Source organism: Colletotrichum chrysophilum (assembly GCF_026319265.1).
Source record: "Colletotrichum chrysophilum strain AFK26 chromosome Unknown scaffold_141, whole genome shotgun sequence".
Taxonomy (NCBI): Eukaryota; Fungi; Ascomycota; class Sordariomycetes; order Glomerellales; family Glomerellaceae; genus Colletotrichum; species Colletotrichum chrysophilum.
The window spans coordinates 105836-121043 of record NW_026517428.1 but is presented as its reverse complement, the minus strand read 5'-3'; the positions used below and the strand labels follow the sequence as shown (position 1 = coordinate 121043).

Sequence of the window (15208 nt, the reverse complement as noted above, 5' to 3'; positions counted from 1 at the left end):
ACCCTAGTGAGGCCGAAAGCTGCATAGTGGTTGCAACTTTACCTCGTTGATAGTTAATTGAAATTGGTGGTGTTGTTGCGATAGCATTATTTTTTGGTGTTTCGCATGGGGGGGTGTTTCGGAAGTGGGTACGTTGACTTACAGATGGAGATAGCGTTGGTGCGGTGAATCAGCACGCCCCTTGGCAAGAGTCAACCCAAACACCAGGACTTGTGTGCGTGAAAGTTTGCTCAAAATATCCCAGAGAGCGATTACAGACAGCGAGGAATGCATTTTGATTCTGACAGCCCAAAGGCTGAAATGATTGCCTTGTGCATGTCATGGACAGACAAGCAGAATGCGTTTTACATTTTCGTTAACCAGCAGCATGGCTGGAAAGCTCAAAAGAAGTATTCTGATGAAGAGCATGAGAACTTCAGCCGATTGCAGCGTTGAACTTCTTGATTTCTTCAGGACATAGTAAGTGAGAGCTGATGACAATTGCTGGTCTAAGGGTGTAATCAGTGTCATGGCTGTACATAATTCTCAGATCCGGTACCATTACGTCGTCCCTCGCTGGTTGTTGTTTACTCATAGGTGTTGAATAATACCACGAGGACATTAGACAAGGAGTTCAATTGCTATTCATGGCTTGACGCTTCTTCAAGCATCTCACGCGGTTAAGGTGCGGCGATTCTGATGACAGCATACCCAACATCTACCATGGTTTATTGCCGTAGGACTCAAGCCATGACAGCGATTCTATGTTGGTTGGTTCTGTGCAGCTTGTCAATGCGGTACGGGAGGGGCTTTAATATCTTCATAAAACGTCAATGGCTGAGGACAACCATCAGACCTAGTTGTACGTCTTGTGCAAATGGCCAGAGAGTGTCCCAGTCAGTCATGTTTTGGGAATGCTTGTTAAGAGTCGGAGGATATTTAGGAAGCGCCTTCTTTGAACCACAGAGTGTTGGGCAAATGAATTTGGAAGTTCCAAGATGTTCACTCAAGAACACGACGATGGGCTTTTTGACATTTCTCCCTGTCATCTGGTCCACGTAGTGAATTCCATGTCATGGCATTGACCCGGACCAATTTGTGCACTTTGTCTCAAATTGACACCCGTGGGTGCGTATGCATCACATGAGGAATAACAGTCCGGCGAAGAACAACAAGAGCGCCGAATATCATGACTGCTGGTGATTGAGATTACTCTGAACGCTGGTAGTCCCATATTGAGGACAACAACCGTTGCGCAACCGATCAAGAAGAACGTACGAAAGTCTTTGGTGTGGTCTTCCGCCTGACTGAGCAGCAGGAAACATCCATGGATTGTGCAGACGGGTCAGCGAAATCAAATACTTTCTCGAGGCTAACCTTAGAATATGGCTGAGCCTCAACTGAGCAGGGATCAACGATGGAGATGAAAGGAGCGCATTCTCAACATGAAAATGATTATGAAATGATTATGGCATTTACAGCTTGCGTCGAAGCGGCGAGGATGTGTCATTCGAGAAGTCACAGCTGCGGTAAACGGATTCAAGGAAACATCGAGTTACCTGAAGTTTGCAACGAAGGCGCCAAAGATAAAGGCGGGCGTTTCCAGTGACCGTTTTGGAAACTACGTCGCGAAGCCATACTTGGTAGCGAAGCCGAAACCGCGACGTTGGAGCGGAAGTAGTCACTTGGACCTAGATGCTCACCTACATTCATTTAAAGCAAAATGCAACGAAGAGCCTCATGGGGGTTTCCGGGGCGTAATGAAGACACGATAAAACCGTTGTGAGAACAAAAGAGTGTCATTCTGGCGTTGAAAGCTCTAGTGATGCAATCTAAGAATGACCAAATAAAAGGTCCGATGGTGTTCAACGCGAACATTTCTATGACGGCAATTATTCACCAAAGCTTGGGAAGGTCGGCCCTGCGAAACGTCCCCGAGTTCCTTCCTGCCCGTTTGAAAATCTTAGAAAGCCTTGGAAGTCTCAGAAGCCAAGTGGGAAGGCACCTTCCATCCACAACTTCTGAGGCCAGGTGAGGTAGGCAACTCCTTCCTTTCCACCTCACCTCCCCACTTGTCCCTTCCTTCTACCTCAACACCACCACCACCATCGCCGCACCCGCCAACATTTCCACCACCAAATATCGTCCTGTTTGGGAGCTTCAATACGAAAAGAAGTATCAAAACCCGCCAAGCCGGCGTTGTTCTCGAGTGTAGATTTCATCATGTTCTACAGCCACGAGAGTAAGTCTCCATGGTTGCTTGTTGCCATGCTTTCTCCAATCCGCCTAACAAGTCGACAGTCTTGAACAACAAGCAGTATGGCGTCGCCACGATCTGGTAAGTCGGCCTTGATATGCTTCCTCTACGGCACAGACTAACAGTCCAAAGGCACATCGCGAACTTCGGCCAGAGCAACTCTTTGAAAAGGGTCACTCGTAAGGTCATCGACGACGTCAAGATCTCCAAGGCCTGCGCGAAGTTCATGGATCCTGGTCCGCCCATCGCCTTGCGAACTCAGAGCAAGCTTCTATTCGGCACAGTCCGCGTCTTCGAGCGACAGTGCTACTACACCCTGCACGACGCCGAGAAGGTTCGCCAGCTGATGACAGACCTGTTTGCCTCTATTGACAACGCGATTGATATGAATGCTGGCAAGGCCCGGTGAGAAATCTTGTCGTCCGTGGCAGACTCTGATCTTTGCTAACGTTCCACAGCCGCGAACAAATCACTCTGAGCGACGATCCCAGCTTCGTTCCCTCCGACAAGATCCCTCAGTTCTCGCTCGACAGCGGAGACTTGCTCTTTCCCAGTCAGCAAAAGCTTGCCTCTGGAAGCGGCAAGAAGTCCCAGTCTCAGCTCAGTCCTTTCAAAAGCCCCATCGGCATCGACTTCACAGGCGGCGGCGACCCCATTCTCGACTTCGACCTTTCACAATCCTCATCTAACGCCGGCTTCTTCCCAATGGCTTCCCCATTTGGTCGTGGAGCCGCAGCGGACACCTTCCTTCCCAAGGCGCGCGAGAGTCTTGACATGGGCATGGACATGAATTTTGGAGCAGTCTTGGATGACGATGACTTTGGCGGTCTTCACATGCGAGTCGGCCCAGATGGCGCCTTGATCGACGACGACGAGATCGAGTTGCCCATCTTGCCAGGCATGGAAGGTCCGGACAACGTGCCAATTCAAGATCAGCAGCCGGACCCAGAGCTCCCCCAGAACGACCAGGATCAGATCATGCTAGACCTTGAAGGCGATGTGCCTGCCGAGGTGCCTGTGCTGGGAAGCGACCCGCCGTTGTTTCCTCAAGATGAGCTCTCCCTTCAGCAAGACTCGCCCACGCCTGCCAAGGCAGCTGCACCTGCCAAGAAGAAGCGCCCTCGTGTGGCTCGCCCCCTCGAGAAAGACGACGAAAACGAGACCGCATTCCCCCGCGCCGTTATCAAGAAGTGGCAGGTTGACTACGTTGCGAATACGGAGGCTGTCAAGAGAGACGCATCTGCCAAGAAGCGCAAGAGGGAGACAGCGGCTCATGCACGCGAGTACGCCAAGCGACTGGTTCTCGGTAATGGAATCTGGGGTGTTGGCGACCCGAGAGGCATCGTTGGAATTACATATCCGCTTGCCCAGATCTATGCCGGCGATGGTCTTCGCGATCGTATCTATGGACCGCCTCCTGCCGAGGAGAACCAGGCAGACCTAATCTCAACTCCCAGAGGACGTCGGAGACGCTCAGAAGAGGCCTTTGGTGAAGATGAGTCACAGCGCAACGTGCGACCCCGACTCGACGAGACTCCTCACCAAGGTCGCTCCCAAGAAGACATTCCTCAGGACTTCGGCATGATCTACAGCGATCAATCGATGCCCGAAATGGGTATGGATGCTCCGCAGCCTATGTCCGAGCATATATCACCCGCAATCTTGCCTTGGGTCGGAACCCCTTCAGTCGGCAGGGCCTCACTCCCTCCGGGTTCACACTCGCAGCGAGCTGCCCGCCAAACGAGCCTGCGCGGCAGCAGCATCCCGCCCTTCACTCCTCACCAGAACGACCGCAGCAGTGATGCCGGCGGTGGATTTAGCGGCATCCCCGGCTCCGACGCAGGACCGAGCGGTTTGCTCGACGGCATCGCTCAGCCAAACCAAGATGACTCGCTCTGGGCGCGGTCCGCAATGGACGTCGCAAGCCAGGAGTTCCTCCACTGGACTGAAGAGAAGGTCACAGAGACAGGTTACGCCAAGATGGGAGATACCAAAGAGAACAGACTCTGGGTCATGTTCGACAACCTCTGTGAGCCCGGACAGCAGGACCACACCGTCGCCGCCCAGGCCTTTTACCACATTCTTTCACTCGCGACGAAGAACGTTGTTGCTGTTGAGCAGGACATTGAGAACCTGGAGCCTTTCGGAACGATTCGAGTCGGAGTCGACATGACGGGGCGCCTCGAAGATATGGATTGAATGAACGACATGGTGCATTTTGAACGACGAATTTTCTGCAGCATATGGGGGTTTTATGCGCTGCAATTTGCTCTGGAAAAGGACGAAATTTGGGGTCGTTTGCTTTGAAAACTCGGTTTCTTCGTTTTTGTTTCTGTTTCTGCGGTTGATTGTTTTCAAGAAGAGGGGAGAAAAGGTGTTGCGGCAGTCAAAATGGGGTTCGTCTAAGAGGAAAGGGGTGGACGACGCAGGATTTGACAATATGGATTTGCTGCATTTCCCTAGGGAGGGATTTCACGATACATTTGCTAGGCGTCTTCTACATCCGCGCCATACACATTAGCTAGATTCACAGGAACGCAGATGATTTCAAAAGTTGTGTGGCATCAATGATCATGAGTTTCATTACTTCATACGCTAGGTAAAGCCAAGACATCTACTCGTAGACATCATCCTCCTCGCCAACACCCTCTCGATCCTCGAACTTCATGTACTGCACGTCGGGGTCTTCGGCTGCGGAACCCATGACTTTCGTCCAGGTATCATTGACCGGGTCGAGTGCCGCATCGCTGAAGGCGAGATCCAGCGGCAGACTGGGGACGACGAGGGATGCATCGGATGGAACAGGCGCACCCGCGCGGGCTTGCTCATAGGCGACCTTGTAGATAGCTTGAGGGTGGTTCGCACCATCGCTGAGGGCCAAGAGCAGTGCGTCCAGGGCCTTTTGCAAGGCTTCTGTGGATGCTGCTGACTTTGGTGTGATGAAGTAGAGGACGCCTGTGATGACTAGTTAGCCAGATGTTGACATATGGTTTTACAGAGTCAAAATAGATAATAAGGTGTACGATCAGGGTCACAGAAAGTTTTCGTCGAAGCATAAGCTCAGGCAATGTAGATAAGTTTTGACAAATCATCATGTACAACAAAATAGAAGAAAGACGGTGTGGACTTACTCTGACCAGATGGACATTCTCCCGTCTCGCTCGAGTGAGCAAAGACGTAGATGGGATAAGGTGACGCGACGTCCTTTACGGACTCCGCAGGCATCGCGATGACGGCTACAGCAGGCGTCGGCGCGCCTTCAACGGCGGCTTGGAACAGCGATGAGAGAGGCGAGTCGATGACGGCTGTCAATCTGCTCACGCGCTCCGCATCTGACGGCACATCCTCAGCACCGCGGACCAGCGCACGGGTTTTCACCGTGACATCGCTGGTCAGATCAACCTCGAACGTCGCGCCATCTTCCTGTGCTTCCAGCGGGCGTGTGGCTTTCATACCAGTGCCCAACATGTACACCGCGCCGCCGACAGCGCACGCGCGGCAGCCGACCTGTGCAATCTCTGACAAGCCGCCCCATTTCGGGTACACTGCCGCGAAGCCCGGTCCAAACGCCCCCATAGATGAGAGGTGGCGGTGGATGGCTGCCAAGCCAGCGCGCGTGGATATCGTGCCGTCGAGAGAAAGCGTGAGTGTGACGATGTACGTCTGCAACGCTGCGTCGAGCTTGAAATCCGTCGCAAGGAACTCCGCCAGAGGCTTGTCGGCGTGGGGAGTCCAGGTCCAGCGGTTGTCCTCCGAGTCGTAGTCAAAGACGGACTTGAGGAACTTCATCAGCGACCGCTTCGCCCTCGCCGGAATCGCGGTCGTGGAGAAGACGGCTTCGCGGGTGGAGGGGATCGGCACTATCGCTGCCGCGCCGCCATCATCGGCAGACGGGGTGTAGATGAAGAAGGATCCCACCGCGAGGAACTCAATCTGCCGGTACGCGCGGGAATCGACGAGCTGGGTGACGAGCGCCGAGCGCGTGTGTACGATCTGCGGCGCGAGGGCAAGGGAGTAGGCTCGAGGGGAAGAGACGCCTTGCTCTGCCTTTGTGATCGTCGCCGAGGAGAAGACGCCTGAGCTGGACGCGTTGGCGGCAGCCCATTCTTCCATCTCCTGGAGGGAGAACGCGGCTTCGGGACCGCCATAATACTCGTTGGGATCGAGGTGCAGGATTTGTTTTCCTGAGCGGGAGAGGGCTCTTTACGGCCGGAGAGGGCTGCGTCAGTCAGATCGAGGCTTTTGGAAGCAGCAACGACGACATTTTCGCGGGCGTGGAAAGAGGATGCTGAGGAAGAAAGAGAAGCTTACAAGGCTAGCAGCGACTGCTGCAGGCCAGTACCGTGGATGATGACATCCCACGTGTTCTCGGCCAGCGATTCCATATCGGACTGGAGGGTAAACAAGTCGAGGAGGGAAGAGAGAGAAACCAGAAGAAAAGTTTGCGAGGAGAGGTGAGGTTGGAAAAAAGGAAGCTTTGACGATTGGGGCCCTTAGTGGGGAAATGGAGGCTCTGGGTGCGCTGTTACGTAAGGCACTGTCTGCTCGCACGGTAGAGCCGCCCACTCTAAAAATTTCTGGTGCGTCGCTGGGCTTTGCGGATTTTCTTCTCTTCTTCAACCATCCGCCCGGTAAACCAGCTGCGAGTCACCAACAGTAGATTTGCAGCCTATGAGGGCCTTTCATTAGGCTTCCTCGGCGCTGGGCGGTAGAGAGATATTTTCCCTAGTATCTACTGCCTTGGAATAACGTCTGAAAAGGTGGCTCGAATTGTGGAATACATACTTTCACCGTAGACGTGAGCTGTGATTGACTGCCCAGTCTTGTGGACAAAATCTCGAGCGAATTTTGTTTGACTAGCTGATGCGTCTGCCTAGTGCTAGTCGACTGCCGTTTGCTCTAATGGATGTTGCCCTGCCGGAATATCCTACGTCAAACAGCTATTGCCATTCCTTATGCCCAGCCTGACTGTTCCTCCCTCCGTCCTCAATCCGTCTGGACGATGCGAAAGACAAGTCCCCCCAAAGAACTCCTTCCCAAGGTATGCTCATATCTCATAAAGTCGTGCTGTGAAGTAGAAAAGGAAATCAGGCGGAGCTGGAGCCCGAGTCGTCACCGGCCTTCATGGCGACGTGGTTGACAACTGTGCAGCCAGTGCTGAGCTTGCCCTTCTCCTCGCTACAGCAGGACATCACCCACATCAAGTTGACGTTGTCCTTGATGTCGTCGCTGGCCTTACTGGCATGGTGAAAGCCGATCTTATCCTCTGTCTCTACCTCTATAAGCCATTCGCCTGTTGCAGAATATTGTTAGCATAACTATAATCTCAAGGTGATTAGTAGACGTACCAGGATGATGAGATCCGCATTTCTTGTCCTCGTCGTTCTCGTCGTAGACCTTGCGGCACTGCTTGCAGACACGAAGGGCACGCTCAGGCTGCGAAAGGACGTCGCCGAGCATGTGGTGAACCGAAATGCCGGAGTCGTGCGAAGCCTCCGATGAGGCGCGGACGGTGTTGCGCGTAGCGCGGCGCGAACTGAAGACGTTGGGGATGTGAAGGTGGTCCGCGAGCTTGGTGACTAGCTCACGGGTCTTTGCATCCGCATCGACGACCGTCTGGAGGATTTGAAGGAGATTATCCTTGTCGCCGGCAACGAGGCGCTTAGAGATATCGATGTCGGACATGATCGTCGAATCGCGGGTGTTTGAGGGGTTTGGTTTCGTTGAAGAATGGTAGAACCCTTCGTTTGGGTGAAAGGTGTTTTGATTTTGTTTCTTCCAGGAGCTTGAGAGAAATCTTTTGGAAAGAAGTAAACAAGACGTGTTAAGGCGGGTGCATGTAGCTATGCAGCTTCCTTCTCATGACAGCCGCATCGGGTGGGTGCGGCTGGTGAAGGGGATTGCCGACTCATCAAAGCTCATGACAGGAAACATGCGCGCGTTTGCCTGTAATGAGGCAAAACGAGAAAGAGAAGAGACAGAGTACAATGAAGGGGAGACAAACACTGCTTTCCCCAAAACTTTTGATTTTTGCTTCCTTTACCGGGTATCATTATCTTCATGGCATGGCCTTCCTGACCTCCTCCCATCTCTGCTCCGCAACACCGACAAACTCCCGAATCAGCTGTGGCTGCAGCGCCGTGCCGCCGTGCTTTGATATCGCCAGAATCTTGGTCTCCTCTCCGCTGCGATCAACCACCGCCGTAACCTCCTCGTCACAGAGTCCCTCCTCCAATGTGTCCGGATCCACCAGAGTCCAGAACTTGCCATCTGCGGGCTTGTCGGTCGTCTCCTTGCCCGTGAAGACACCCGCCGTGCAAGCGACGGGGAAGCCATTGATGGTAAGGGGCTTAGGGTTGTCGCGGGAGCAGATGACCATCTCACGGTCCGGGTCCCAGCGGGCGATCGGAATAGTCGTGTCGCGCAGGGCAGCGAGGACGGAGGCCCAGGCAGCGTCGAACGGGTTGCCGTCAAGGGAAATGAAGAAAATGTCGATGTAGAGGACCCAGTACGCAATGACCACCTTCTCGCCCTCCCCCTTGTCTCTATCGTCCTCCTCCATCTTGTCCTCGTCATCGTCTTCGGCAGCGTTCTCGGCGGGGCGGGTGTACCATATCCTCAGATCTTCGGCGTCGAGAAGCTTGGAGGAGTGCAGGAGAGAGTACACTCGTGTGCTCAGGGTCTGGGCGAGGGTCGTCGGGGGAACACCGGGGAGGAACTGAGGCGCGCAGCCAGTGGCAAGCTCAATATTCGGCACGAGCAAGTCGTAATCCTTCAGCTCTGCGGCGCCGTCCGTCTCGGTTGTGGTAAGGGCGTTGTGGCGGCGGAAGTTGGGAATGTCGGAGGCGAGAATGGTCTCGGCACGGACGCCGCAGATGGCGGTTGTGTCGCCGGTACGAACAACGGCACTGCCATTGGCATGTGTGAGGGAAGATGTGTTGATGTTCGGGATTCGGGCCTCATCGGGACGGCGGCCATTGCTACGGGCTGAGTTGGCAGGCGCGGGCGGTTGGAGGTTTGCGAGGAGGAACGGGTGGGGAGAGAGCTTTGCGAAGGTATCGCGGGGTAGGCCCTTCGAAGTAGCCATTTTCACAATTTATCTGTGCGAGGCGAAGGCGACGAGAAATTGCGAATCGAAAGCCTTGAGATCGAGAGGTGATGCTGTATGAGGTGGGATGGACGAAGGTGAGAGCTGGAAATTTTGGGTGGAGTCGGAGGTCGGCGTCAGTGGCTCCGGTGGGGCACCACCCCGAGACCCGGGCGCCGGCTGTGTGGTGAGGTTATGTCCACCTCCCACATCGACTGGCACGATCTTTTCCAGCGCATCGCCTGTCTACACCTCTGTCGCTTCGTCATGTGTTGCTATAATGACGCGCTTGCCTCGACAACTTTTCCGTGCTTATTATGACGACTCTGCATATCCATTGTGACTCTGCTGCCTTCAGGCCGGCTGGCCTGGAGCTCGGTTGGGCAGGCTAGGGAAGTATGCCAGCTGGCACTAATGGGGTTCTCGCATCTAAGCGACCGTGAAGTGATGCGGTGTTTCTTTTGGCTAGGTGACTCGATTGGGCGTTGTGCATTTCAGCCGTCGCTTGAGACCCGCAGGGGGCGACACGCATTTGCCTGATCAAAATATTGAAGCCCAAGTTTGCATCGATTTTAACAAAGACCAACATTCTCGCTGAGCCGACCGACAAGATGAGTTCCAGACAGGGGTTCAGAAAGAAGCTCAAGCGGATCTTTCATGGTCACAAGGACGGCGAGATCTCAAGACGACCAAGTCATGCCGGGCCCAATGCACAGCAGCAATCAAGTGTGTCGGCAAACTCGGGATCTAGCTACGTAGCCATGAATGATCCGTCGGCAGAATTACGACCAGTTCCGGCCTCGGATACCGCGAGCCCGCCCCAAGAGCGGCCGCAAGAAGCTCCAGCACAAGAGCTGCTAGGTCCCCAAGAAAATGGCAATTCTATCCGGCAGCTTTGGGCTGTGGCATACAAGAGCCTCCGAGACGAGAAGGATTCGCCTATCCAAGCCTTCTAGGATCAAATCCGTCGCAACTTGAGTTCTGACATCGCTGAGACAATAGAATCGCACGCGAATACGAAAGACTGGATGAGCAAGGTTGTCCAAAACCAGATGGATCAAGTCAAACGAGACACCCTGAAGCTGAGATTTGGCAAATCTGAGGTGGAAGCCCAAGATGTGGTGAAGTCAGTCCTAGCCGTTGTCGATTGGAGCAAGATTTTGTTACCAAGGCCTTGAGCGGAAACCCCACTGCTTCCATTGCTTGGGGTGGCGTGAGCCTTTTATTGCCGGTAGGTCAATGCCCTTCACACAATTCAACATCGGAGGACTGACGCGTTTTCGATGATCTGCCAGCTCTTTTTGAACCCACTCGAACAAGCCTCCTCACTAGCCAAGGGACTGGAGCACATTTCATCTCTTATAGTTCGCAGTTCTATGTGGGAGGACCTCTACGTGCGGCGTTACGAGCCTGCAACTTGGGACACACTACCAGAGTCGCATGCTGAGTACCGGCGCGCTTTGGAAATGCTGTATCGAGAGGTGCTCAGATTTCAGATTGTCTGTTATGGCTACTATAGCCACAAATCTGCCGCTCGTCTGGCTTTGGATACTGTGAGGCATCATGGCTGGGACGAGCTGCTTGAAAAGATCAAGTATCAGGAGACCGAATTCGACAAAATGAGTCATAATTGGCGAGACAAGGTGTACAACGAGGAATGGGAAAAAGCAGAGACACGGCATCAGGAAGCCATGGGTCAATGGCGAACAATTGGAACGGATGTTTCCGAGCTCAGGAAACAAGTTAAGGAAATCCAAAAAGATGAGAAGCGCAAGAATATGCTCGAGTGGCTTTGGGAGGGCGACATTTCCGTTCAGTATAGAGCTGCTCGCGAAAAATACAGTAAAGGGACCTGCGAGTGGCTGGTTCAAGAAGGTGAGGGTTTCAAGTTGTGGGAACGAGATCCCAAATCTTTCCTATGGCTTAATGGAAAAGGTATGTCACACGCTAATGTTCTATGATCCTCCTCCGCTGATAGCACATAGCCGGCTCTGGGAAATCAATTCTGAGCTCGTCTGTTATCAAATACTTGAAGGACCAGTACGAACAAAACCCGGAAACCGCGCTTGCATATTACTTCTTCAGCTTTGGCAATCTGGAGCAACAGAAAGTGTCCGCCATGCTCTCGTCGCTTGTGCGCCAATTGTGTGCCAGTCGCCCTGATACATCACAGCCGATCAAACGCTTCGAAGGTTACATGGAAAAAAGCGAGCGGCCAGACATAGAAGCCCTTGAAGCAGCACTCTTAGCTGCTGTTAGTGGGTTTTCAGCGGTATTAATTGTTGTAGACGCTCTCGATGAGTGCCCAACTGGCGAAGGGGAGCGTTCGAGGCTTTTGGACTGTCTCACCCGCATCATCACCGCAATGCCGGATAATCTCCATATCTTTTGCACAAGCCGAGCCGAGCCAGATATTCATGTGATGATGGAGGAGGTGTTGTCTCTGCCGGCAAAAGCCGCCATTGATCTCACGCAAAATCGCGTGGGCTTAGACAATGACCTGGAACTGTACATCGACACCGTCTTGGATGCGAAAAGAGACCCCTAACGTTGGTGGTCCCGCAAGGTGAAGGGAGAGGTCAAGAAGGAGCTGATCGCGAAAGCAGATGGAATGTAAGTCGAATTTCCAAAAAGTGACGTAGACTATGGCGGAACATTGTAGCTAACATCCGCTCTAGGTTCCAATATCTCATTTGCCAGTTCGAAATCCTCAAAGATGTGGACTCGGAAGCACTGGTAGCCCCGACACTACATCGCCTCCCTGACGGACTCGACGAGACATACAACAGGCTGCTCCGAGACCTAGGCCGCAGGTTTCAATCGCAAGTCCTGAGCTCGCTCAAATGGCTAGTGCTATCGAGAAGGCCCTTGCATCTCGACGAATATGCCGAAATTTTCATCTTCCGTCCTGACACTGTTGCCAAGATCGACGCGACGCGACCGAGCGGCTATTTGACTCGGAAGCTGTTCTGCGACATTTCTCTAGCCTTTTGACTACTGAGACGAAAGATGAATGGAACGATGAGGATCGGGAACGCCGAACCATCACATACGTCCGCCTCGCTCACTTCACAGTCAAGGAGTATCTAATGTCTGAACGCATCGAACAAAGCATTGCCAAGGAATTTTATTTTACGAAAGCGGATGCTGACTTGCATATCGCGCATTGCTGCCTGGCTTATCACTTATACCAAAGTGCTGAGAGAACAAAACATGACGAGAACCTCCCTTTAAAGCGCTATGCAGTCCGAAACTGGGAACTGCATTTGGAATCAGTCCCGCGCAAGCTGTGGACGCCTGAGATCGTCCTCCTGGCGGAGCGCGCGCTCTACATGCGTAGTGTGAGCCTCAGGGAGATTTGATTTGAAGGACAATTAAGGAACCGATGGCACTCATATTGGGATCGAGTTTACAACTTGATGCAGCGGCCGTACTGCTACACCGCTGCGCTCGGCTACCTTGAGCTCACCAAATTGCTGCTTCGGAAGGGTCCACAGACCAGCAGATTCCTGATCCAGGAAGATCTCGACTTAGCCCTCCGAGAGGCAGCGGAGGAGGGGCGTATTGAGATGGTCCGCTTTTTTCTCGACAAACGTGATGGCACCAATGAACGAAGTCAGAGCACCGGCGGGGCGCTGCAGGCTGCGGCGTACGAAGGTCATGAGGCGGTCATCAAACTCTTGCTGGACAGAGGAGCTGATATCGATGGGCACGATGACAGATTTGGATCAGCTCTGCAGGCCGCAGCAAAGGGCGCCAAACTAAAAGCCTTGCGAATGCTTTTGGACCGCGGGGCCGACGTAAGCATGGCAGGATGTCCTGTGTCGTGTCTCATAGCGGCCTATAAGGACAAGGACGAAAAGCTTGTCATGGAGTGCACACAAGTTTTGGAGCTTCTTCTCAATAAGGGTGCTAATATCAACAGGAAGTGCACTAGGCACGGGAGTGCATTGAACCAGGCAATCAGAACATGGCTACGTGAGGGAACGCGTAGCTTTTTTGACTTTGCCGTGCAACACGGCGCTGACCTTGAGTTGAACGATGGGCGACATGGTTCCCCGCTCCAAGCGGCATGTGTCAACCCCAGTGAACTGGCTGGACAATTTGTTGATGAATCTCGAACCAAAAAAGTGGTTGAGGTCCTGCTGCGCCTAGGGGCCGACCCAAATGCCCAGGGAGGAGAGTGCGGTAACGCACTTCAAAAGGCGAGTTATCACCTTTTCGCTTTCTTTGGTGTGATTGAGCTTCTTCTAGAAAAAGGCGCGAAAATCAACCAGCAAGGAGGCCGTTATGGAACAGCATTACACGCAGCCTGTGCGATGCCGAACGCGGATTCCGTCAACACACTGCTTGCTGCAGGTGCTGACCTTCATGTACAAGCTGGGGAGCATGGAAGCGTCTTGCACGCGGCGATTGCCGAGGGATACGTTTTGGATCACAACATACGTATTGCGCAAAAGCTGCTCGACAGTGGCGCCAATGTCAACGCACACGGTGGCAAATTCGGAAGCGCGCTATAAGCCGCAGTTTCGTCAGAAGGTCGCTGGACTGACCCGCAAGCTGTAGAGAAATTGCTACTCAGCAGCGGCGCAGAAGTCAACGCGCAGGGAGGGATATACGGCACAGCACTACAAGGCGCGTGCGTACGAGGCAAAATGAAATCGGTGGCCTTGCTACTTTCCCGCGGTGCTGAGGTAAACATCAAGGGAGGTAGGTATGAAACCGCGCTTCAGGCGGCGTGTGCGAACGAAGAACAATACTCGAAAGAGCATTGTGATCTAGCGCGCTTACTGATAGAACATGGTGCCGACGTCCACGTTCAGGGCGGGCATTTTGGGAGCGCATGGCATGCTGCAGCTGCGATACCCAAATGGGACAAACAGGCCCACGAAACGTTGGAACTGCTGCTTGACAATGGTGTTGATGTGAACGATTGCCGTAGTCCGCACGGCACTGCTCTGCAGGTTGCACTTGAGCACCTCAAGGATGACTCCGAATATACTGACGACACGATCCGCTTTTTCATCAAACATGGCGCTGATATCAACCTGGGATCCGGTCCATATGGTTTTCCACTGCAGTCGGCATGTCTAGCGCCTACAAATAATCCAACTCGTCTTAACACCCGCGGCCTCGTTTACCTTCTCGAAAATTGCGACAACATCGATGTAAATATGACAGGCGGGCTATTTGGTACGGCGTTACAGGCAGCAGCGTACGCAGGCAAGGGAAAGGCTGTTAAGTTGCTTCTTCAGAAGGGCGCGGATGTCAATATTCGCGGCGGAAAGTACAGGAGCGCGCTCAATGCGGCTGTGATCAAAGGATATTGGGATGTTGTCGAGACACTATTGGATGCCGGAGCCGAGCCAGACTGCCATCGGCCCCCGAACCCAATGAGGAATGGCTCGATGGTGTTGGCAAGGAAGATGGACGCAGTGCTGTGGAGCGGTACTGGAAGGTTTGGGAGGAGCTCAAGATGGACGAGAATAGAACAGGAGAAGAATAGAATGCCAAGCGTTGCTTAGCTTGTACATATAAAAGCACAGAACACAAATTAATTGTTTCTGAGTACTTAGTGGGCAGCGTCGATACGGCTAGATTCATACCACCTGATTCTCGTCTTGCAAAACAGGAAGACAGGTGCTAGGCGTCGGTTTATTGGACTCCAGGTGATTTTCACATAGAGCATCAAACAAGAACGCGGTACTGGAGACTAGAGGAGGTACTGTAGCACAAGAATAAGTTGCATAGAGAGTCTCGTCCATACATCACCTTTGCTTTTGGTAGGCTGCTGTCCTCCGGTTTTCTTCAGGAAGAACCTCTTCGGGAACGGATATGCCTCTGATTTAACGAGTCATGACACATCATTTAAACTCTCGCGGGCT

General features: G+C 53.1%; 5 protein-coding genes across 5 annotated transcripts; 2 read left to right on the top strand and 3 right to left on the bottom strand.

Annotated features, from left to right (window-relative positions):
* Window positions 1-2202: 2202 nt before the first annotated feature.
* Window positions 2203-4435, top strand: COL26b_011491 (uncharacterized protein; the record flags this gene model as incomplete). Its single annotated transcript, XM_053184157.1, has 4 exons — window positions 2203-2221; window positions 2281-2317; window positions 2369-2641; window positions 2695-4435. The coding sequence occupies 4 exons, from the start codon at window positions 2203-2205 to the stop codon at window positions 4433-4435; spliced, it is 2070 nt and encodes a 689-aa protein (XP_053031933.1).
* Window positions 4436-4850: 415 nt separating this feature from the next.
* COL26b_011490 (uncharacterized protein) lies at window positions 4851-6621 on the bottom strand (the record flags this gene model as incomplete). Its single annotated transcript, XM_053184156.1, has 3 exons — window positions 4851-5191; window positions 5368-6437; window positions 6548-6621. The coding sequence occupies 3 exons, from the start codon at window positions 6619-6621 to the stop codon at window positions 4851-4853; spliced, it is 1485 nt and encodes a 494-aa protein (XP_053031932.1).
* Window positions 6622-7323: 702 nt separating this feature from the next.
* Window positions 7324-7921, bottom strand: COL26b_011489 (uncharacterized protein; the record flags this gene model as incomplete). The annotated part of the gene is made up of 2 exons (XM_053184155.1): window positions 7324-7529; window positions 7585-7921. 2 exons carry the CDS (start codon window positions 7919-7921, stop codon window positions 7324-7326), a joined length of 543 nt encoding a protein of 180 aa, XP_053031931.1.
* Window positions 7922-8294: 373 nt separating this feature from the next.
* On the bottom strand, window positions 8295-9323 carry COL26b_011488 (uncharacterized protein; the record flags this gene model as incomplete). Its single annotated transcript, XM_053184154.1, has 1 exon — window positions 8295-9323. The coding sequence occupies one exon, from the start codon at window positions 9321-9323 to the stop codon at window positions 8295-8297; it is 1029 nt and encodes a 342-aa protein (XP_053031930.1).
* Window positions 9324-10942: 1619 nt separating this feature from the next.
* COL26b_011487 (uncharacterized protein) lies at window positions 10943-12317 on the top strand (the record flags this gene model as incomplete). Its single annotated transcript, XM_053184153.1, has 4 exons — window positions 10943-11258; window positions 11309-11457; window positions 11890-11936; window positions 12002-12317. 4 exons carry the CDS (start codon window positions 10943-10945, stop codon window positions 12315-12317), a joined length of 828 nt encoding a protein of 275 aa, XP_053031929.1.
* Between the last annotated feature and the right edge of the window lie 2891 nt (window positions 12318-15208).